A 25,285-nucleotide genomic window follows, 5' to 3' on the forward strand; every position below is an offset into this window, starting at 1 on the left:
CGTGTGCCCGCATATCATCCCATCCGTTTGCGGATGATATGCGGACATAATGTAAGTCTATGGCATTGCGGACGTCAGAGGATGACACCGCTGACATCCGATTTTCCTTCCTTTCCGTTTTTTGAATGGATGAAAAAATAGGGTTCTGTTCCGTTCCAAAAAACGGAACAGAACTGAAAGGAAGAAAATCGGATGTCAGCGGATGGTATTCCGCTGACATCCGCAGTGCCATTGACTTACATTATGTCCGCAAATCATCCGCAAAAAAATAGGATGATTTGCGGACAAGCGGAGCGGCCGTCTGAAAGAGCCCTTACACCTAAGAATGTGTACATATTTTGGAAATTTTTTTTTATAGTAAGTGGATAGAAGGTTTTTAAAATTTACACATTTAAAAATTAATAGAGCTCTGCACTATTTTTTATTTTATTTGTATTCATTTGTGGATAAAATGTATGTGAAACACACATAATGCTAGACTGCTCAAGAATTCAGTTTGTTTACACTAACTGCAAAGGGATATACTACACGATTTTTCAACCTAAACTCGCAATTTCATTTTTTTTTGTTAGTACTTAGCATAATTGACAAACATCATGAATACATTTTTAGTAAAATTAAAGAGGCGTTGAATCTGGCAAAGCCATAAATTAAGTGTTTTTAGTCACATGACGATAAGGTGAACTCAAATGAGTTTATTGCACCTTACAGCAATATTGCATGCTATAGTTACGATTAAAATAATAATAATAATATATATATACAGTATCTCACAAAAGTGAGTACACCCCTCACAATTTTGTAAATATTTTATTATATCTTTTCATGTGACAACACTTAAGAAATGACACTTTGGTACAATGTAAAGTCGTGAGTGTACAGCTTGTATAACAGTGTAAATTTGCTGTCCCCTCAAAATAACTCCACACAGCCATTAATGTCTATATATATATTTTTTTTATTTATTTTTTTTATCGTAACTATAGCATGCAATAATGCTGTAAGGTGCAGTAAACTCATTATCGGTTTTTCGTTGCCGATACCGATACTGATATTTTGGCCATCGCATATCGGTATCAGCCGAAATGGGGCGATATTTTGTACATCCTATGTCAGGGACCAAGACTAGTCTTCTCCTCCTCCAACCATTAGGTGGTGATGCTCATGTAAGGGTAAAATGATGTCACATAGCATAATTCCGTTTACAAACGTTATTGAATATGCCACTCACATATTTACAAATTAAAGATATAAGCAATTCCACATTAGTAGATCTGCTGGCAGATCGGTATCTCTCACCCACTTGCCGTAAGTGACACCCGGGTGATACCACTCCGTCCGGCATACGATGACGATTTCGGAGGTCACGTGGTCACGCCAGGCGCGACCACAGACGTAACCTCCGAGATCGTATGCCGGACGGAGTGGTATCACCCAGGTGTCACTTACGGCAAGTGGGTGAGAGACGGATCAGTATCGGGTGGGTGGGAGATGGAGCGGGTGAGAGACAGAGCAGTACTGAGTGGATGCCGAACAGAGTGGTATCACCCGGGTATCACTTACGGCAAGTGGGTATGAGATACTGATCTGCCAGCAGATCTGCTAATGTGGAATTGCTTAGATCTTTAATTTGTACATATTTGAGTGGCATATTCAATAACATTTGTAAACGGAATTATGCTATGTGACATCATTTTACCCTTACATGAGCAATATTTGGAATATCAGCAATATCGGCCAGTTCCGAGATATATCGGCAAAAGTAAATATCAGCCCTCGATATATCGGCCTTGCCGATAATCGGTCGATCCCTAATGAATAAATATTATATATATATATATATATATATTCATTGGTTTCCACACTCCAAAGACATGCTGGTAGGTTTAAACTGGCCATAATATGCGTATGTATGAATGTGAGTAAGGGACCTTAGTAGATTGTAAGCTTCTTAACCCCCCTGGCGGTAATCCCGAGCGTGACTCGGGGGTGGATTTTTTAGTGCAGGATCGGTATCCCCGAGTCACGCTCGGGGTGAATGTGCAGAGAGCGCAGCGGTGTCTCTTACCTTCTCCTGGCGATCCAGCGATGATCTCTCATTGCTGTGACCGCCAGCCGAGAGTCCCGCCGCTCGTCCGTCCTCCGTCGGTGTGATGACTTTCTAGTTCCGTTCCCTGCAGCAGCAATGCTGCATGGGAGCGGAACTAGGGAGGGAAATTCAAAAAACGTTGCACAAAACACAAACACATAACACATTTTATATTATATATATATATATATATATATATATATATGTGTATATATGTATATATATATATATATGCACACACACATATATATACCTATATACACACACACACATATATATATATATATATATATATATATATATATAAAATTATATTATTGATTTGATTATAATTATATATTTTATATATATATATATATATATATATATATATATATATATATATATATATATATATATATATATATATATATATGTGTTTGTATATATATATATATATATATATATATATATACACACACATATATATATACACACACATATATATATATATATATATATATATATATATAATATATAACGCATGAATTATAATCTAATCAATAATATAATTTTATTATATATATTATATAATAAAATTATATTATTGATTCGATTATAATTCATGCGTTTGTGTTTCAAATTTATCACATCTGGGATGTCTACTAGAGTCTTGTTTTGGTCAGGTTTAAGTCAGTAATTACTAAGAATTGTAGGCCTATAATACATAACGCCAAATTTCCATGAAAAAAATTGTACCACTTTTGGTATGTAATTCCTGACATAATTATACCGCCAGGGAGGTTAAGGGCCGGGGCCTGATGTGAATGTACAATATATGTATGTAAAGTGCTGCATAAATTGTCAGTGATACAATAGTACCAATAATAAAAAAATACATGTGAAATATTTCATATTACCATCAGTTTTTTCCTGCCAGTGAAGCTCCAATCTATTTTTTTTTTTGTAAGGTGTGCCCTCAGCTTCGCTTAAAGAAGCATATCGAAGTTGATTTACTAAAGGAAAAGAGACTATTCACTTAGTAAAGTAATTGTTTTCCTAAATTGGTTAATTAGCTGAAGCTCTGTTTATTTTTATGTAGCACCCTCCTAGGTAAGGTGCTAGAGAGAGAGAGTATAGTTTTGGATCCTGTCTGCTTACCAGAAGGATTGCCAGGTAAATCTATACTGTTCTTTGCCTACCAGAGAGCAGGATCTACTAGTAAGATCTGCTCAATGTGCTCAGGTGCAACTCAGTTTGTCTGAAGTGTTTCACACTGGTCCAATAGAAAAGGTATATTGAACAGTGGGAGGAAAACTGACAAATGACTGCACTAGGGATTGGCAGAAGAAAGTGCCTCGGTGCATACTAGGATACTGTATAAATGCCAGGAGCACATGTGCTCGGGGTCTTTCAGCTGGGGAGCGGAGTCCCGGAGGGAGGGGGTGGCTGCCTCCTCTGCTGTAAAAGTTGCCATGCGGCGACAGGTGGTCGGCCTAAGGGCCTAAAGAGCTAGAGGTCCTGTAAAGCTGACTGATCTGATTCTGCATACTGTTAGTACAGATCTGTGTCAAGGGGCCTGACCCGAGGGGGGCTTTCCCCTGCAGCTAGAAGAGTCAGTGGATAGGTGTCAGTAAAGGGGATGCTAGAGAGTATACTGAAGATAATGTAGTTTACCAAGTCTGTTGCTAGAGAAAGAGCAAAAAGACTTAACCCTTTCCAAACATGTGGCAGTATGGATTAAGCAGTTTGGCTGCTTCCATAAGCAACCTGGTGAGGCCAAGTGAGAGTTGTCTTTATCAACTGTATATAGTTCCATTTGGAGTATCCCACTATTCCCTTCTGCCATCCAAGTTCCACAATAAATACTAAAAACCAACACCCCTGGACTGTTTTTTGAGCAACGAGCCATTGGGAGTAAGGATGAATGTGAGAACTGTACCCTAAGTGACTGTCTGCTGGTAATCAGAGGAGGCCCAACAAGCCCAACAAGTCATCACACAGCAAGCCCTATGGGGACAGTGCTACATTTAGATACCTAATCGTAATTTAGAAAAATAAAAAAGGGGTGATTTGCTTGGATAAAGATGATTTATACCAGGAGTTTCCAAACTTTTTATTGTTATTTATATTTTATAATTTTGCCTAGCCCACTGATGTAAGATGGGACTCTGATGTACACAGGGAGTCTGCTGAGGACATTGTAGTGTACTGGAACACATGTGAGGGAGCTGCAAAATGAATGGTACTGCAATGCATTCTGATGCCCATAACATGCATTAATGTGCGTTACAGTAATATGTTGTGCATTACCCAAACACACTGCCCTGCAAAAGTGTGCATGAGTCCCTATAGTTTCATTTTAACAAGCTACTGAAGCTAACATTCATCCAAATGTGACATGCAGTTTTTTTGTTTGTTTTTTCATATGAGAATGCAGTTAACAATATAAATTACCGCAACATTTACCAGTGAGACAATACAAGAATGTTAGTGAACAGTTTGTTAGTACAGTTTAAGAACAAACTAAAAGTACTGGGTCTAGAGATCCGTGATAAACACCTGGATGGATGGCGGGAAGTCTAAAAATGAGTGACACCCTGCACTGCCACCACAGCAATGTCCGCCAGCAATTTTAACTTGACGAAATAACATGGATCAACTGCTTGTTTTCTCTGCCCCCAGTGTGCACAAAGCCTAAGGAGCTGAATGCATTTCTGGCAGATCAATGGGTATTTTTCTGCACTTGCAGCATCTGTAAGGGGTCCTGATGTACACTTTCATTTGATTGTTATTGATAGTCATGCATATTACAGCTTACTGCAGCCTCAGGGGATAAACAATGCATACAGGGAAAAAAATGCACAAGCACATGGTAAGCATCTACATTTTCTTTTTCTGGGGTGTTCCTCTTATGTTACAATACACATCTGGACTTTGGGATTGTAAGTAAATTGAATATATATATATATATATATATATATATATATATATATATATACACAGTGAAAAAGCACAATATGATTTGCTATTTTAGTAGCTAGGTATTAAATAAAACAGTTTCTTACCTTGGCGACAACCTGCAAAAAGAGACAGAGACTGGTATTGGATTGTGTTTTGCTAGAAATATGTAGATAAATAAATATTATGATAGATAGATAGATAGATAGATAGATAGATAGATAGATAGATAGATAGATAGATAGATAGATAGATAGATAGATAGATAGATAGATAGATAGATAGATAGATAGATAGATAGATAGATAGATAGATAGATAGATAGACAGACTGTACTGGTTTACCAACCTTGCAAAAAGCAAATCCAATAGGTAACCAGCGGGGATTGTACTTCCTCTCATTGGTAAGACTCTGCATAAGAGCCACGGTGACATTGTATCCTATCTTCTGTGTCTCTGGAACTGTAATCACATACTGTGGATTCTTCCAAATGTCCTCTGAAAAATTGGAAAATGTTCTTTGTTTTTTTTTCATTTTTCATTTCACTCACAAAGAGCCGCATAAAGATTAGCCTTGAATGAGCCTATTGAGCTAAAATACTACTAATATACAGTGAGGGAAAAAAAGTATTTGATCCCCTGCTGATTTTGTATGCTTGCACACTGAGAAATGATCAGTCTATAATTTTAATGGTAGGTTTATTTTAACAGTGAGAGACAGAATAACAAGAAAAAAAATCCAGAATAACGCATTTCAATAAAGTTAAAAATTGATTTGCATTTTAATGAGTGAAATAAGTATTTGACCCCTTCGCAAAACATGACTTAGTACTTGGTGGCAAAACCCTTGTTGCCAGTCACAGAGGTCAAACATTTCTTGTAGTTGGCCACCAGGTTTGCACACATCTCAGGAGGGATTTTGTCCCACTCCTCTTTGCAGATCCCCTCCAAGTCATTAAGGTTTCGAGGCTGACATTTGGTAACTCAAACCTTTAGCTCCCTCCACATATTTTATATGGGATTAAGGTCTGAAGACTGGCTAGGCAACTCCTTTGTTGCCTTGGCCGTGTGTTTTGGATCATTGGCATACTGGAATACCCATCCACGACCCGTTTTCAATGCCCTGGCTGAGGGAAGGAGGTTCTCACCCAAAATTTGATGGCCCCATGCATCGTCCCTTTGATGCGGGGAAGTTGTCCTATCCCCTTAGCAGAAAAACAACCCCAAAGCGTAATGTCTCCACCTCCATGTTTGACGGTGGGGATGGTGTTCTTGGGGTCATAGGCATCATTCCTTCTCCTTCAAACACAGCGACTTGAGTTGATGCCAAAGAGTTTAATTTTGCTCTCATCTGACCCAAACACTTTCACCCAGTTTTCCTCTGAATCATTCAGATATTCATTAGCAAAATTCAGACGGGCCTGTACTTGTGCTTTCTTGAGCAGTGAACCTTGCGGGCGCTGCAGGATTTCATTCCTTCACGGCGTAGTGTGTTACCAATTGTTTTCTTGGTGACTATGGTCCCAGCTGCCTCGAGATCATTGGTAGTTCTGGGCTGATTTCTCAATGTTCTTATGATCATTGAAACTCCACCAGCTGAGATCTTGCATGGAGCCCCAGACCGAGGGAGATTAACAGTTAATTTGTGTTTCCTCCATTTGCCAAAAATCGCACCAACTGTTGTCACCCTCTCACCAAGCTGCTTGGAGATGGTCTTGTAGCCTATTCTAGCCTTGTGAAGGTCTGAAATCTTGTCCCTGACATCCTTGAACAGCACTTTGGAATCTGATTGATTGATTGATTCTGTAGACAGGTGTCTTTTATACAGGTAACAAGCTGAGATTAGGAGCACTCCCTTTAAGAGAGTGCTCCTATTCTCAGCTTGTTTCCTGTATAGAAGACACCGGGGAGCCAGAAATCTTGCTGATTGATAGGGGATCATATACTTATTTCACTCATTAAAATGCAATTCAATTTATACCTTTTTTTAAAAATGCATTTTTCTGGATCTTTTTGTTGTTGTTCTGTCTCGCTGTTAAAATAAACTTACCATTAAAATTATAGACTAATCAATTCTTTGTCAGTGGGCAAACGTACAAAATTAGCAGGGGATCAAATACTATTTCCCTCACTGTGATTACCTGAAATGCCTCTGTATATTAGCTTCCAATTATTCCATGTGCACTATAAATCAGACTGTACAAAAGAGCTTGTGCACCTTGAGCAAAGATGGCTCTACTGTAGGGCACAATTCTGTTATCCTAACATTTTTCAGACATTGGGTGCCAGAGCAGTAGTTTTGCCAGCCTACAGGAGAGGACAGGTTAAATTGTATTTATCATGTATAGTCCAATAGGTAGGGCAGAGGTTGAGGAGTACACCGAAAGCTTCAAAGATAGGCTAGGTAAAGCCGCTCTGTGTAGAGCAGAGAGGAGTGAATCAGAGTTTCATTTGCCCAAAATGTCAGTGGAAATTGGAAACTTTTTAATGAAATTTCACAGTTTTGGCAAAATGCATTGGAGTAAATTGGGAAGGCACAATTTGGGGGGTTTTTGGTGGCTTTTGAGGGATGCAATGGGCTTCAAGAATTCCAATAGGCTGAGGAAGCTCCTTTTTAACTTTCCTTGATCTATTGTTGTGTCCACCTATAGTCTCTGTAATTTCCCTTTTTTTAAAATCAAATACATTAAAAAAAAAAAAACCTAAATAGAAAGAACATAATAATTAAACTAAATTACAACAAAATGCGCCCAAAAAGCACACCCTCTAAACAAGACAACAAATGGCGAGTTTTCTTTTTCATTTGCGCGCAAGCAGCTCAATGAAAGATGAGACGTTCTACTCAAGTTTTAAAATTTCAAAAATGTATTTTAAAAAACCCAAAATGATTCTGTTCTGCCCTAATGTAGAGGAAGGATTGCTCTTTTCAGGACAGAATACACCATAGTGTGCGCCTGTCAGGACAGCCATCACCAGATCTCCCTGTAACATCCAATGATGACAATTGTCATTCCATAGCAGTTCACACATGGGAAACGTCACACAACTGAAGCAGCCTATGAACTATGACTCACAGAGCTGCAGACAACCTGGCTAAATTAGATGTTGAAGACCAACCTGCGGTATTGCAGCCACCCGCGGTGCTTCCCCTCACCCATTGATTGTAGTAACTGGTGGACTCCCAGGTGTGCTGAGGATTCTCGAAATCTAAGTAGGTCGGAGTGTGGTTACAGATGTTCACTTGGCTGAAATTCTGCATGAAGTCTGGGCAGGACATCCTGTGAACAAATAATTAGGAATGTATGCTTTAAAAAAATGTAAAAATTGTAAAACTGAATTCTAGGCAGATATAAAAGACACAACAAATGCAGCTCTGTGATCAAAATTATACCATTAAATGCATAATTTAATTACAAGCAGCTTAAAGGGGTTGTAAAGTCAGAAGGTTTTTTTTTTTATCTTAATGGATTCTATGCATTAACCACTTAACAACAATATTTTTCACTTTTTTTTATATGAAATTCCCCCAAAAAAAAATGTAAAAATCAAAATTTTTTAAAATTTTCGGCCAATTTGTTTTACGCTACCTATGTTTGGTAAAAAAAATCGCAAAAAGCGTATTTTGATTGGTTTGCGCAAAAGTTATCGCGTTTACTAACAAAGGGAAAGATTTTTGTCATTTTTGGTGTTTTTTTTTTTAACGAGTAATGGCGGCGATCTGCGATTTTTTTTGCGGTACTGCGAAATTGCGGCGGACAGATCGGACCCTTGACTGACATTTTTGACACTTTTGGGGGTACCAGTGACATTACTGCAGTAATCAGTGCTATATATATGCACTGTTACTGCAAAAATGACACTGGCAGGGAAGGGGTTAACAGTATTGGACAGGGAGGGGTTAAGTGTGTCCTAGGGGCGTGATTCTAACTGTGTAGGGACAGGTCTACTAGTGTAAAAACAAAGATCAACAGTTCTACATAGTAGAACTGTTTGATCTTCACTTTTACACAGGGAGAACTGACAGGTGGCTTGTTTACACAAGCCGCTCTGTCTTTCTCCCGCTGTAGCGGCGATCGTAGTGTGACCGGCGGACATCGGGTCCGCCAGTCACACTCCCGCACTCCTCCGTGAACGAGCCGAGGCGGGCGCGCGCCTCGGCGGGCGCGCGCCCGCCCGCTATTGGCTCTGGAAGGAGTGACAGGCGAGCGACGTAGACCTACGTCACTCTGCCTGGCCGGGGCCGACTGCCGCAGTAAATATACTGTGCGCAGTCGGCAAGCGGTTAAGATAAATAGCCTTCTGTGTTCAGAAGCCCCCCTCAGTCCCCCTTATACTTACCTGAGCCCCCTCTCTATCTAGCGATGTTCATGAATGCCTCAGCCATCCGGGACTCTCTCTCCTGATTTGCTGAGACGCAGCAGTGGTGCCATTGGCTCCCGCTATGGTCAATCAAACTCAGTTAGTCAATCAGGAGAGAGAGGGGATGGGGCCGAAGGGCAGCTCCTTATCTGAAAAGATACACAGAGCTGCAACTCGGCTCCGGTGTCCCCATAGCAAGCTGCTTGCTGTGGGGGCACCCAACAGAATGGAGGGCCAGGAGCTCCAGGCAGAGACCCGAGAAGAAGATGATTGGGGCTGCTCTGTGCAAAACCAACTACACAGAGCAGGTAAGTATAACATGTTTTTTTTTTTTTTTAGAAAAAAAAACGTGGCTTAACAATCACTTTAACCAGTTCTGGACTTGCCCCCTTAATAAACAGGCAATTTTTTGTGATTCTGCACTGCTTTATTTTAACCGACAATTGCGCAGTCATGCAAAGCTGTACCAAAGTAGAACAGATGTCCTTTTTTTCCCACAAAATAGAGCTTTCTTTTGGTGGTATTTGATCACCTGTGTGATTTTTATTTTTTGTGTTATAAACAAAAAAAGAGCAACAATTCTGAGAAAAAAAAACTATATTTTTCACATTCTGCTTTATAACATTCCCCAAGAAAAAAAAACTTAAAAATCTAAATTTTTCATCCTTTAAGGCCAATTTGTATTCTGCCATGATGGTTGGGGAATATGGGTACTTAAATATTTTTTATACACATTTGTAGTGCATATTTTATACTACACACATTCAACTATTTATTGATACCCACCATACAGGCAGCGCCAAGTACTCATATTCCCCACCCATCATTTCATACAGTCTTTTGACTTTATTTCTGGGTAGGCCGCAGCCTATTTATATTTTCATTCCTTGGATATCCTTAGCGCGGATTTTACTTTTTTCATTGTATTCTGCCATACCCATACGTCGATTCACGCAGCCGAGCCAGCCTGCCGCAGTATATATGCGGCGGGCGGTCCACAAGTGGCTTAGTACCTGAATTCAACCTGGTATCAGCCTCTTACAGTCTCTGCATAGCAGGGATAGAGCGTTACAGATAGAAGCAGCACAATCATTTCATGCATGCTGGTGGAAGGGAAGATTAAGGTGACAAAGGGATGAGCTCATCACTATGCTGCTTCTCCTTTCACTGTCCATTCACAGATAAGGGTTTGTGGGTTGAATGATGCTCTCCATTAGATTGAGTACCAGAACAAAACTATGTTGAAAACATCTGGATTGAAGCTGAATGATATTGACCCAAGATTGCAGTGATGAAAAGGGATTAGAATAATAAAAAAAGTAAAATGTACAGCACATGGGACTTTTAGGCAGGAGATGGCAGGGGGTAAGATTTAGGAGCCTGGAGTTGGACTTTAAGGGAACATTTGGTCCAAATGTCAAATCAAAAATAAATGGTAATATGTAGACCTACCAGAATTCCCCATCGTTCCTTTCAACGTTGAGCCGTCTCCTTAATTCCGGTTGGACTCTATCCCACTGCGGAGAGCTGCAAAATTTTAAATGATGTGCTCAGCACAAAGTACACTTGTTCACCATTCACATCATCAGATTACGTGTATAAAAATTATTTATGTGAGCACAAAGAGAAAAAAGTCACTTAACTGCATTAAACAGAGATCACCATACGTTTATAACTATTCAGGCAATTTCTACTGACATACTGTATACAGCACTGTACTCAAATACATCTAATACAATTGGGAGATTTCCTTTGGTGGTATTTAATAAGCACGGGGTTTTCTATTATTACTGTAGTATGGAAAGAAGCCTAAAAATTTTGAAAAAAAAATAGTTTTCCTTACTTAAATCTTTTATTAACCACATGACCTCTGGAATATTTTACCCCCTTCATGACCAGGGCATTTTTTCCACACTATTTGCATTGAGCTAATTTATTTTGCAATTGAAAGATGATGCAACACTGTATTCAAATAAAGTTTATATAATTTTTTTCACATATATATATAACTCTCTTTTGGTGGTATTTGTTCACATCTGTTTTTTTTTTTTTCACAATATAAACGAAAAAAGATATATCCAATAAATAATTGAAAACAATCCAATTTCTTTTAAATTTAGGCCAAAATGTATTCTGCTACATGTTTTTAGTAAAAAAAAATCCCAACAAGTGTATATTATTTGGTTTGCACAAAAGTTATAGCATCTGGTATCGATACAGAAACTTTTATTTTTTTTTATCTTTTATACTAGTAATGGCAGTGATCATTGACTTATAGCAGGACTGTGATAGTATGGTGGGCAATCTGACACTAGCTGACGCTGGCTGGGGGATACACTAACTGAGTAACTGACACGGACATCAAAAGTGACAGTAATACAGTGATCAGTGCCAATACTATACACTGTCACTGTACTAATGACACTGGCTGGGAAGGGGTTAACATCCAGAGGTGCTCAAGGGGTTAAATGTGTGCCTAACAATGTGCACCCCTTTATGGATCACTGCCGTGCTGTGGTGAAGGGGCTTTCTTAATTTAGTGAAGCTATGAGCTATGCCGTGTAGGCTCAACCAAGACAGACAGGTAATAGCAGAGAATTCTGACAAAACATGATCCACTGGAGAAGGTGGCAAGGATTTATATTGTCACCCTACTTATTTACCTTATATGCAGAATACATTGTGCGCAATACCAGGATCAACGAATCACAAGCCGGAAGTAGGATCGCAGGGAGTAATATCAACAACCTGAGATATGCAGACGATACCACACTAATGGCAGAGAGTGAAGAACTAAAGAGTCTCTTAATGAAGGTGAAAGAGGAGAGCGCAAAAGCTGGGCAGAAATTGAACATTAAGAAAACTAATATATAATGGGAATTGCTGTGCTAGATATTAAAAAATAAATTAATAAAATAGTATTAAACCGTATATATAAAGCTGCTACACAAAATGATTCTGAAAGAAATCAATAATAACAGTATAGGTGGAGGTGTAGCGCTAATCCAAAAGTCCAATGATCAATAGTCCATAAAAGAAAATATATATCCACGTGAAGCTAAAACATCACATCAGCAGGCTTAATAGTGAAAAAGAGTAGGACAGATCCACCACCGGAATGTTCTTTAAATTGCCCTTACCAGACCGATAGACCTAAACAGGTCACACAGGCAAACTCCAGGTAGTGGAAGACAAGGGTCTAGGTCTCACTCCTCTTTCCTCTTAGCATAACATGTTGGGCCGCCTATCAATCTTAGTCATCTCAAAGATACAAACAAAAAGGCCTCTCATAGCGTATTACGTTTGAATCTCTTTAATAAGGTAAAAGATTGCAGGATTACATGGATGCAGAGTGGCAGCAGCATGTCATGATGTTTAATCACTGGCGTGATGTTTGTTTCAAACCAACAAAATGGCCGCCCTTCTTCCCGACCGCGCATCCGTCCGTCCACCAGGGGCTCCGCCCAACGCGTTTCGTAATACGTTGTTGACGTCAGGGGCATGGCCTAACGGCAGAAGGATGTAGTGAGAATTCTGCCAGAAATTCCCCACCATCAAACCTCAACCACGCCCCTGAGGACGTCAACAACGTATGACGAAACGCGTTGGGAAGAGCCCCTGGTGGACGGATGCATGCGCGATTGGGAAGAATGGCGGCCCTTTTGTTGGTTTGGAACAAACATCACGCCGGTGATTAACCATACAAAACTATGGTATATCCAGTAGTACCTATGGCTGTGAAATTTGGACCATAAAGAAGACTGAACGCTGAAGAATTGATGCTTTTGAACTATGGTTTTGGAGAAGACTCTTGAAAGTCCCTTGGATGGAAAGAAGATCACACCAGTCAATCCTGAAGGAAATAAACCCTGAATATTCACTGGAAGGACAGATAATGAAGCTGAAACTCCAATACTTTGACCACCTAATGCGAAGAGAGGACAAATTGGAAAAGACCCTGATGCTGGGAAACATGGAAGGAAAAAGGAGAAGAGGACAACAGAAAACCAAGTGGATATATAGCATCATCAAAACAATGAACATGAAGTTAGGCAAGCTCCGGGAGGCAGTGGAGGACAGAAAAGCCTGGTGCGCTATGGTTCACAAGGTCACGAAGAGTCAGACACGACTAAACGACTGAACAACAACAACAACGTGTAATATGTGTATTATGTGGTGCTTTACCTAAGCGATCTTGTTGTTTTTTTCCCTGCTTTGCAGGGAATAAAAAAATAAAAACAGCAAGATTGCCTGTCAATATTTGGAGCACTGTGTTGTTTACATCACAGAGCTCCCTTCCCTGAATGACGGAGCCAAGCAGCGGGTGCCAGTGATCAATCATTGGCCGGCACCCGCTGAACGGCTTGTGCTGTAACTAATTACAGAACAGCTGGGGTGGAAGGCGCACACCCCCTACCCATATGATCTGGGACACGTATCAGATATGTGATCCAGCACAGAGAGGCCGTTTTGGCGCTATACTTCTAAATGAGGTGGTCGGCAAGCAATATCAAACAAAATAACAGTACAAAACCCTCATAATGACTCTCATTTCATTTCTTGGCACAATTTTTTTTGAAATGAAAAGAAAAATGCCGGTATTGAGGTGGCAAATACACAGAGTTTGGTAATGGTGCACTCGGTACATTACTCGGTATATTAGAGGACTGGGAGAGCTGTAAGAACCACATTGTTTACATCTAATGATAGCTGTGATTGGTTATCACAGTGATCACATTGCACAGAGCCACTTGGATTGACTCTGTACACAGTGTTAGTGAATACAGACATCTCAGGATGACTTGGTTTACAGCCATTATCGACATATATGCGGCCTCATGAAAACCCTTTTCTGTGTTGAGAGTGCGTACCCTGCGTACTCCCAGCACAGTCACTGGCGGGGACCAGAAAGCTCCCAATGCATACGGGAGCTTTTCAATCATGTTACTGCTGTGACAGCCAATCACAACAGTCACATGACCCGAATGCCCGCCTCCGCCTACTGGCATTTAGAAGCTCTTAAAGGGATTTGTAAAGTCTTTTTTTTTTTCGTTTAAAAAAAAAAAAAAAAAACAACAAACATGTTATACTTTCCTCCTCTGTAAAGTGGTTTTGCACAGAGCAGCCTGGTTCCTCCTCTTCTCGGGTCCCTCTGTCCTGCTCCTGGCCCCTCCCTCCCATCGAGTGCCCGCACAGAAAGCAGCTTGCTATGGGGGCACCCGAGCCGAGTCACAGCTCCGTGTGTCCATTCAGACATGGAGCTTCCATTTGGCCCCACCCCTCTCTCTCTTGATTGGCTAACTGACTTTGATTGACAGCTGCTGGAGCCAATAACGGTGCAGCTGTGTCTCAGCCAATTAGGAGAGAGAGTCCTGGACGGCCAAGGGACTTGTAGACATTACTGGATAGAGAGGGGGTTCAGGAAAGTATTAGGGGGTGCTGGGGCGGCTGCTACACCCAAAAGGTTTTTTTATCTTAATGCATAGAATGCAATAAGATAAAATGGCTTCAGACTTTACAACTCCTATAACCACTTTACCACCGGAGGATTTTGCTGTCTTATGTCCGGGCCACTTTTTGCGACTCGACACTGTGCAACTTTAACTGACAATTGCGCGGTCGTGCGACGCCGTACCCAAACGAAATTTACGTCCTTTTTTCCCCACAAACAGAGCTTTCTTTTGGTGGTATTTGATCACCTGTGCAATTTTTACTTTTTGCGCTATAAACAAAAAACAGCGTAAATTTCAAAAAAATAACAATATTTTTCACATTTATTTATGAAATTCCCCCCAAAAAAATGTAAAAATCAAAATTCTTTTTAAATTTTTGGCCAATTTGTTTTCTGCTACATATGTTTGATAAAAAAAATCACAATAAGTGTATTTTGATTGGTTTGCGCAAAAGTTATTGCGTTTACTAACTAAGGGAAAGATTTCTGTCATTTTTGGTGTTTTTTTTTTTAACGAGTAATGGCGGCGATCTGCGATTTTTTTTGCAGGACTGCGACATTGCGGCGGACAGATCGGACCCTTGACTGACATTTTTGACACTTTTGGGGGTACCAGTGACATTACTACAATAATCAGTGCTATAAATATGCACTGTTACTGTAAAAATGATGCTGGCAAGAAAGGGGTTAATTTTATTGGAGAGGGAGGGGTTAATGTATGCCTGGTGCTTACTAACGTGTGTGGGGGGAGGTGACTAAGTGACACAGGGACAGATCGCATGTTCAGCTATGCTGAACCCTGCAATCTGTCACTGTCTGTCACTTAGGAGATCCGCCTGCTTTGTTTACACAAGCGGGCGGATCTCCAGACTCGATTCCCCGACAATCGGGGAAGAGCAGCGGCGATCGCCGCCGCTCCTCCCCTGGCCCGTCTCCCGCTGTGACTGAATACAGCGGGAGCGAGCCTCCGGCGGTGCGCGAGCGCCGCCCACAAGGGGAGAAGTCCAGCAACGTAGGTCTACGTCGCTGGACGGGAACTAACCACTTTGCCGCAGTAGAGCTCGAGTGAGCAGTCGGCAAGTGGTTAAAGGACTGAGAGGCAGTGGCAGAAAGGGGTTAAAAGAAGTTTGGGTTTCATATTTTTTTTTTTACTAAATTAGGTGAATGCAGCATTGGATCTCCCTTTGTTTTTAAGTCCTCCTTAAAGCGGAGTTCCAGCCATTTACTCACCTGTCCAACGGTCCAGCGATGCGGCCGCCGGAAGCCTCGATCCTCTCCCTCGGCGCCGGCATCACTGCTGTGGGCACCCGGCTGTTACAGTTTGCGGCTTCACAGCCGGGTACCCACTGCGCATGCGCGAGTCGCGCTGCGCGCCGTGATTGGCCGGCAATCTTCTGGGACCTCTGACGTGTCCCAGAAGATTGCAGGGAGGGAGGGGGAGAGGAGAACTTCCGCTCAGGGCGCCGCGGCGCTCCGAGCGGAAGTGGGAGCGGGTACCTGTCAAAACTAGGTACCCGCTCCCCCCCCCAAAAAATGACATGCCAAATGTGGCATGTCGGGGGGTCAGGACTCCCTAAAGCGGAAGTTCCACTTTTGGGTGGAACTCCGCTTTAAGTGCTTACTGGAGCTCTGGGCTGTGGAGGGGGTGGGAGGGGCTGGCTCATGCTCTTAGTGGCTTGCTGTGTGGCTGAGCCAGCTGATGGTCCGGGCATCTGGGGAGATCCAAGCTGTAAAGTCAGGATCTTTCCCAAGCCTGGACCAGCTGAGCAGCTTTAGCCCACTGTCGCCTGAAAACAGATCACAGGAGCGCAAAACAAACTGCACTCCTATGACTTACAGGAGAAGTATAGCCAAAGCGGCTTTGGTCACACTCCTTCAAAGGGTGCACTTAGGGTAAAGTTTATAAATGCAATCAAAAAATGTGCTGCGCTACAAAAGAAATCTCCCAAATAAATGGAAAAGTGCTGATCTATCAAATACTTAATATATGATACAATCTAGAATGAAAAGCAAAGTTTATAAATGACAATACAGAAATAGATGTCAACCGCTCCACATTTGTAATACAATATGGCAGTTACAGGGTGGTTAAAAAACGCTAAAAGGCACCCTCCGCTACAATATGCTGTAATGAACTTTCTTTCATATCCAACGTGTTAGACTCCAGTCCTGCAAACTTTTCTGTTGCACACACATGTATTTTTTATTTATTGTATTGAAATGCATCAGGTTAATATTGTTCAATAGTATGCAAACATTCAGGCTCGGTTCACATTTGTGCGATGCGGGAACGCTACGAATATGCAGCGTGTTCCCGCATCGCATCCACACATCTGGCAGTTCACACTGCCATATGTGATACGCAGGGGGTGTCAATAAATGTTAACGACACCCCCAGTTTGATCGCATATCGCAGTGCGATCTGCAAGTTCGCACAGAATTGCATCGCACAAGTGTGAACCACTGTGCGATCCGATTCTGAGGCTGCTCAAAAAATGCCTCATGTGCGAGTTTGCTGCGGATGCGCTGCGAATTCAGCCATACAAAGTGTATGGCTGAACTCGCATCCGCACAGGAGATCGCATGTAATGAAGGAGCAGTGCGCTCCGAATTACATGCGATCAGCGCATCCGCAATAATGTGAACCAGCACTCAGTGGAAGTTTTGGACCATTATTAATTGTTTACTATGTGTTTTAGTTTCTCCCTCTGTCCTCCCCTCTTGTTTGGAACTAGTTAGTTCAGTGTTAGGTAGACCCCTCACTGTTTCATCTATGTTCCCTCAGTCATTGCTAGCTATTCACAGACAGGGCATAGGAAAGTCATTGTCTTCCTACACTTCAAAGGAGTAGAAAAACATCTGTACTGCACTTAGCAGAAGTAAAATTGTGTTGGATTCCACTTTTGTGTCTTATTGAAGAGTTAAGCTGCCTATAGGGGATGCCAAGTTAGCAGGTGACCATGCTGTTCAGACAGTTCCTGTCCCGGTCCCAGTGAAATCAACCTATAGATGCTGCAGACCACACTGGGTTCAAGCACCATCTTGGAAGACTCAGCTAAAACCTAAAGGACAGCTGATGTTTGTAGCTGTATGCTGGATTCCCTGAAATCTGAACTTCCGCATTCAGGAAATATGATATACGCATATGGGCATGGGTAAGCAGCCCATGCACTCCGATGCTCATAAAAGCTGCATTCACACTGGGCACATTTGTATATGAAATATTATTACTGTCTGAAAGTGGAAATAATTCTTGCAGTGGGAAAGTCTTTTCTGTACGCTAATGAGTAAAAGAGTAATTATGTGACTTTTTCGAAAACAGTCATTCGGGGTGAGCCTCACTAATATGGGGACTACTGGTAAGCCAAAAGGGCAGCCAGGAGGTGGGCAGTGGCTGAAGACAAAAGCCTTGAAAAGTGTTATTGGCATCATTGACATCTATAGCACAGCTTGTATAAGTTTGTGCAACATGGAGTGAAACTTGTCATTCTTCCCTATTGTTTATTTTTTAACCAGTAGCAAAGCCCAGAAGGGGAGGAGCCAAGCTCGACTTTATAGCAAAAGTCAAGATTTTCAAATAACTTTATTTGCTTAACGCCGGGATCTTCTGATCATTTTGACATAGGGGTTTCAGTGACACTAAACTCTTTAAAAAAAAGTTATTTTCAGGTTCTTAACTCAAATTTTCAATTTCTCTCAACTTCCTGCTAATTCCTTTTTTGCTGCATTCGTTTTTTTTTTTTTTTATCTTTTGTTTTTTTTTTGGTCCTTTTTAGACATTGTATCCAGTCCTGCAATTTGCCAATAATGAGATATTATAAGATATGCCAAAAGTCTGATACTATATATTTACTTTTACTCCAAACAGCCTGCAGTGAGATAAACAGTCATTCTGAGAAGACTCATTATTTCCACATCAAGAACATCAATTACTTCCACTGGCAGCCATATAATTACATCAGGGGTGTACAATATTTTCTCTGCTAATGGATCAGAAATATATATGGCATTAAAGGAGAACTGTTGGACATTTTGTGTTATTAGTGTAAGGTTTCTAGAAAATCATTTAGTTCCAGACTTTTCATCTTTTCTCCCTGCTTGCTCTAACATATTTTTAGGCCTCTTGCACACTGCAGCTTGGAAAAGCTCAGTGCAGCTTTTTTTTATACTAAGCTGAAATACAGCCCATTATTTGTAATGTGCCTATACACAGGCGCATAAACAAGCGCTGTGCATTTTTCAGTAAAAAAAAATAAATGGAAAAATCTGCATTTTTGGTCAGTAATTTATGCCTCATGCATGCAAATGCGCACAAATACGTGCAATTGCACACAAATGTGCATTGTGCACAAATGCCCTTTAACATCTTGTGCAGAACAAGAACGGGAGAATACGTTTTGCACATTTGCGCCAAAGTGCCCGCGTATATGTGATATTGCATAAATGCATGTGCATGAAAATACGCGCAAATACATACAAAAAAAAAAAAGTCTAAAAAAGTAGATGCTTAAACAGGAGTATCATGTGCAAGAGGCCTAAGGATGCTGCTGTATATCACCCACAGGTTGTACCTCTGCCCTCTAGTGGCATTTCCTTGAATGACTGGGTAAGGACTCTTTCACACCTGTTCCTTTTTGGGAAGGTTATAATACCCCTTGCAGCTTAATGCAGTCAGCTAATGCACAATTATAGTGTATATGTGCAGTTTCTTAGTTGATAACGGATTTGCAAATTCAGTTAATTATTCATAATTTTATATAAAAAAAAAAAAAAGCAGTGTGCCCCCGAAAAACCAGTCCGGCACACCAGGCATGTAGCCTCCCTGCTATGCCGAAACTAGCCTCAGCACTAGGAGGGTACTTTGAGAGGGGTTATTGTAAAAAAGGGGGTCCTCTTTTCCTCCAGATGCCCATGAGGAGCTGCCAGGAGAGGGAGAGGTCATGCACCATTTACCCACTTCCCATATGTGGCAAATAGATGTTCATCCTCAACAAAGGTGAACTAAACTAGACTGGTGGGACCCCTAAGTAGTTCACTGTGCATGTGGGTAAGCAAAAGTAAAAAAAAAAAAAAAAAAAAAAAAATGATGGGGTAAAGGGGGTAGATGGTACACACCATAAGCCCCCCTTTGGCAGCACCCCCTCTGGGCCACTGGGAAAAAACTCAAAGAACTCAGTATCCATCAGCATCAGTCACTGGTGCTTTAGGAGGGGGACCCCCATTTTAGCTTTAGGTTAGGTCTGGAAGGGAGACCATTTTTTCCCTATGTTTTACATAAAACAAAATGTCATTTATATACCGTATTTTCACGACCATAAGGCGCACCGGATTATAAGGCGCAGTATCAGTTAACGGTAAATTGTCAAACTATTTTCATATATAAGGCGCACCAGATTATAAGGAGCACTTTTTTTTTGGAACGTTGATCCACGCGGGGTTTACTGGCAGTTGCTCAATTTGCAAACATTCTTTTGCACGGTTGATTGCTTTCAATTTAAAATCTGCCTCGTAAGCAAGTCTCCTTTGTGGAGCCATTTCAAAGTCACTTTGGATTTACAGGATTTCTGATTTCTGCTTCAAGTTTGTTGCTGCGCAATGTGAAACAGAAATTGTTTTGAGATCCCTTCAATACTCAAGGTTCATAGGCACCGGATTATAAGGCGCAGTATCAGTTAACGGTAAATTTTCAAACTATTTTCATATATAAGGCGCACCAGATTATAAGGCGCACTGCCGGTTTTTGATCAAATTTTAGGATTTTCTGTGCGCCTTATAGTCCGAAAAATACGGTAATTTAAGCTTCTTAGTGCTGAAATTTTATTCACAGCAGATTCACCTAAAAAATTCAAATCTTCACTCATAATGTACAAGTGAGATTCAACAGCTGTTCAACAGCAGCCAGTTGCATTTGCCTGGTATACATTTGTAACGGAACCTCAGACCCACACTGTAACTTGTGGTCTTCCGTCAGTATACGGCTTCCTTGCAGTCATGAACATAAATATCAAATCCCAGCCGCTGTCATACAAAACTAGCCTTACAGTTTGTATACTGGAAACAACTAACTGCTTTATTAAAACAAACAGACTTTTATACACTTTAGAAGTAGGTCGGTCACTACATGAATATTTACCCAAAACATCACACAATGAATAGCTAATGGCTAATCCCATCTATAACAAGGTTATTATTCACATGCTAATTAGCTCAGCATACTTAAGTCAGCCTGGAAGCCCAGAGGTAGAACAAGATATAATATACATTATTATAGTGTAAATACTGAGAACCCACAGTAAACAATAGGTGAGCAAATCAGCATAATTTACAATGCATGGAAGACAGGTGTTTGAGCTGATGACATGCATCTGTTACAAGTCTGACCAACTGAAACAGCCCAAACCATCAGTTTCACTGTCAGTGACAATGCGTACCGTCACATATCTTCCCCCCAAAGGTTGACGAACCAGGTACCAGATCCCCAACTGGTCTGTGCCTGAGTTTGTCGGGTAACAAGTCCCAAAGAGTCAATCCATCATGGCAGCTTCCTTGACAAAGTTCCAAATAGCTTGTAAGTTTGTCCTGGCAAGGCGCATGGAGCTCTCGTAGCCAATCAGTCTGTGGAAGTCTGGTTTGGGCAGGCCAGACTGGGCTTTTTGGTCACCCTGTGTCCCCAAAAGACACAGGGTGACTTACACATAAGAAGTGCCTAGGGGGTTGAGAGAGGTATTTCCCAACCTCTCTAAGGTAAGCTGTGTTCCAAGGGCCCCCCAACCAAAGTGACTACTGTCACAACATTCAACCCAATGTAAACAGGGTGAATGTGACTGTGGACTATAAAATGCAGAGTGAATCCTATTGATCCTTACTTGGGTGAATACCCATCAGTTATTCAGTGTGTGCTTTGCCCATTAAATCATTGTTACATATACTCCTCTGTTATTTTTACAAATTCAAATAAAGGCACAATTCATCTCACCGATCACTCCAGCGTCCGTTCCATTCACCCTGACCCCAAGGATTCCACAGTCGGACAATGTCCTCTGTTCTGTTGTTATAGTCAATCTAGGGAACAAAAACAGTTCTTCCAGAGTTACTTTTAGGATAAAAGGGAAAAAGAAAGCAAATATGGAAAGTGAGGGTCATAGATGCAATCTAATTAGTAATCAAATGAAATAGAAGCATTCAAAGTGTAAATTCCAAATAGTCCTTCAGTGAGATATATATGAACACTGTGAAGAAAAAAACGATATATCCACCACCAAGAGAGCTAAAACATGCAGCCTCTTACCAGATGACACAGGATAAACAGCAGTCAGATAAAGCACGTGTCGATCACTTGGGCATTTGGATCCGATCAAAAAAGAGCATAAATCAATCTCTTGAGCGTTTAGATCCAATCGGACAATCCATGCTTGGCACCTTAGGTCCAGTGATGGGAACTTTTAAGGCCCCTTTTTCACGGGGCAGATCTGCTCGGCGGACTCCGCTAGCTCAGTGGGGATCGCTTCGTTGATCCCCGCTGAGCAGGCCGAACACAGGTTCGTCTCTGCTCACTGTGCAGTGATGGACCTGTCAGAGTCCCGCTCTCCTCTATGGGGAGATAGGATGAAAATGGACAGCATGTCCATTTTCATCCGATCCCATCCGATGTGACCCACTGAATGGATGGCGAATGTTTCGCCATCCGTCTGTTTTAAGCGGATCTTGTCGGATCGGATGACAGACGGGTGTCAGCGAACACATCTCTACTGACATCCGCCTCTCCATAGAGTAGAATGGGTGGCCCGATCAGGTCTGCCTGAAAAACGGAAAGGCAGACCTGATTGGTCCAATCGTGTGAAATGGGCCTTAAGGCATCAGCATACCAAGGCATTTTGGACAATTTCATGCTCCCAACTTTGTGGAAACTGTTTGGGGATGGCCCCTTCCTGTTCCTACATGACAGTGCACTGGTGCACAAAGCAAGGTCCATAAAGAAATGGGTGAGGGAGTTTGGGGTGGAGGAACTTGACTGGCCTGCACAGAGTTTTGACCTCAACCCAATAGAACACCTTTGAGATGAATTAAAGTGGAGACTGCGAGCCAGGCCTACTTTTCCATCAGTGCCTGACCTCACAAATGCGCTTCAGGAAGAATTGTCAAAAATTCCCATAGACACACTCCTAAACCTTGTGGACCCAGAAGAGTTAAAGCTGTTATGGCTGCAAAGGGTGGGCCAACTCATTATTGAAACCTACGGACTAAGACTGGGGTGCCATTAAAGTTCATGTGCGTGTAAAGGCAGGTGTCCCAATACTTTTGACAATGTGTGACAATGTGTGTGTGTGTGTGTATATATACAGTATATATATAAACTCCTGGGATATTTATCTGGTCAGTTAAGTAGCAGAGGGTGTTGTTAATCAGTTTCAGCTGTTTTGGTGTGTTTGAAATGAACAACAGGTGTACTAGATGGGCAACAATGAGACAACCTTCAAAAAAGGAATGGTTTTACAGGTCAAGGCCACTGATATTTTTTTTCTGACCCTTTTTCACTAGTTTTGCATTTGGCTAGGGTCAGTGTCACTCCTGGTAGCATGAAGCGATACCTGGATCCTTTAGAGTTTGCACAGGCAGTCCAATTCCTCCAGGATGGCACATCAATACGTGCCATTGCCAGAAGGTTTGCTGTGTCTCCCAACCCAGTCTCAAGAAAGAGCATGGAGGAGATTCTGGGAGAGAGGCAGGAAAATTCAGAAAAATGGACTAGTCTGCTGCATCATTTATTCACTTTGATTTTTTGGGGTGTCTTTGAATTCAGCCCTCTGTAGGTTGGTCATTTTAATTTCCATCAAACGATGTGGCATCCTTTCATTCCTAACACATTACCCAGTCCATATCAGTATAGATATCCAGCATGAGATTTTTCCCAGTAGTAGTATCTGTTATATATTATTTTTTTTTTTTTGAATGTCTGGGTCATTATTTTCTTTTGCCAGAAGATGGCAGTATTCACATACTATTTACAGATAATGTTCAATATAAACACAAAAAAAGTCTACTGCTAAATACAGTGACCATGGAAAAGAACAATAAAAAAAGGATGCTTGAGGAAGATATCTTTGACAGTATAATTTGCTTTTATTAGTTTAACTGCAAAGTCTGAGGGCATAGCACAGAACAGTGCAATGCTGATTATAAACACACAGAACGGTGCTGTTTTCTGTGAGACGGCTGAAGGCATTATCATTTGGAGAGCAGGCTGCCAATGTCTCCAGAGAAGTTTACATAACGTATCAGTTTAGCAGCGTGCAAGTTCTACAGAGTCCGGTCATGTCCAACCTACATTTGAGAGAAAATAACCTTTTAAATACTTGATTATTTTTTAATAAAATTTTTTTCTTTACAAAGACATTGGAAGAGCCATTTCTCAGGAGACATCTTAGCGTACATCATGAGTGATATACTGATATGAATACCTTTAGCTATCAGCGAGAGTGCAAAATCCTGCGCAAAACAACCCTACAACCATTTATGACACTTTTCTGGCATTATATTAAAGATGAGTCTTTTAATTTTCTCTCAGCCAGACGGCAGATAGAAAAAACAAAAAAACCAATAGATTCCCCCATCCACACTATCCCCATCCCGATCCACACTAATTGTTTTCTGTTTTAGGAATGAGCTTCAGGTTTGCCAATAGTATGGGTTTGAGACAAATCCTGCCCATTCAAGATTCACAGTCCTGGCACATTTTTGTGCAGATTCACCCATGAGAATGCACTGTATGGCTTTTGAACTATGGCCAACATGTTTAGAAGGGCCAAAAAGAAGGCACTTTTGGATATGCCAGCCCCCCTCACTATAAAAGGGGAGAACAAAGCAGCTTTAGTGCGAATTCGCAGCCTGTTCCCGCATCGCATCCGCACATCTGGCAGTTCACACTGCCATATGCGATACGCAGGGGGTGTCAATTAAATGTTAATGACACCCCCAGTTTGATCGCATATCGCAGTGCGATCTGACAGTTCGCACAGGATTGGATCGCACAAGTGTGAACCACTGTGCAAACCGATCCTGATGCGGCTGAAAAAAAAGGGTCATGTGCTTGTTTGGTGCGGATACAGTGCGAATTCAGCCATACAAAGCGTATGGCTGAATTCGCATCTGCCCAGGAGATCGCATGTAGTGAAGGAGCAGTGCGCTCCGAATTACATGCGATCTCGCAAGCCGCACATATGTAAACCGACACTTAATTTGAGTGAATTGGAAGCTGTTGTATGGAAAGCTGACAGACTGCGTAGGGAGAAATTAGGGTCAGTTAGGAAATTGTACTTTAATTCTGACTGCTAGCTCTTGGGGCAATCAACTAATTTGCTGCTTTTTATTATGTTCTTATTATGGGGGGGCTTTTTGTCTTTCTATTTATTTTGTGGTTGATTTTCTCAAACAAACTTATTTTTTTGC

The 25,285-nt window shown here is 41.3% G+C and overlaps 1 protein-coding gene across 1 annotated transcript in view; it reads right to left on the reverse strand.

Moving 5' to 3' along the window:
- The window catches only part of LOC309549583 (calpain-13-like), a 207,591-nt gene that overhangs the window by 68,230 nt on the left and 114,076 nt on the right, over positions 1–25,285 (reverse strand). Inside the window, exons 8-11 of the mRNA XM_082249956.1 lie at positions 21,816–21,901; positions 10,840–10,914; positions 8,146–8,306; positions 5,366–5,526 (exon numbers count right to left, since the gene is read on the reverse strand). Coding sequence (XP_082106082.1) covers positions 5,366–5,526; positions 8,146–8,306; positions 10,840–10,914; positions 21,816–21,901 — 483 coding nt within the window. The remainder of the gene's footprint in view (positions 1–5,365; positions 5,527–8,145; positions 8,307–10,839; positions 10,915–21,815; positions 21,902–25,285) is intronic.

Source organism: Pelophylax lessonae, assembly GCF_965119305.1.
Source record: "Pelophylax lessonae genome assembly, chromosome: 3".
In the NCBI taxonomy this organism is placed as follows: domain Eukaryota; kingdom Metazoa; phylum Chordata; class Amphibia; order Anura; family Ranidae; genus Pelophylax; species Pelophylax lessonae.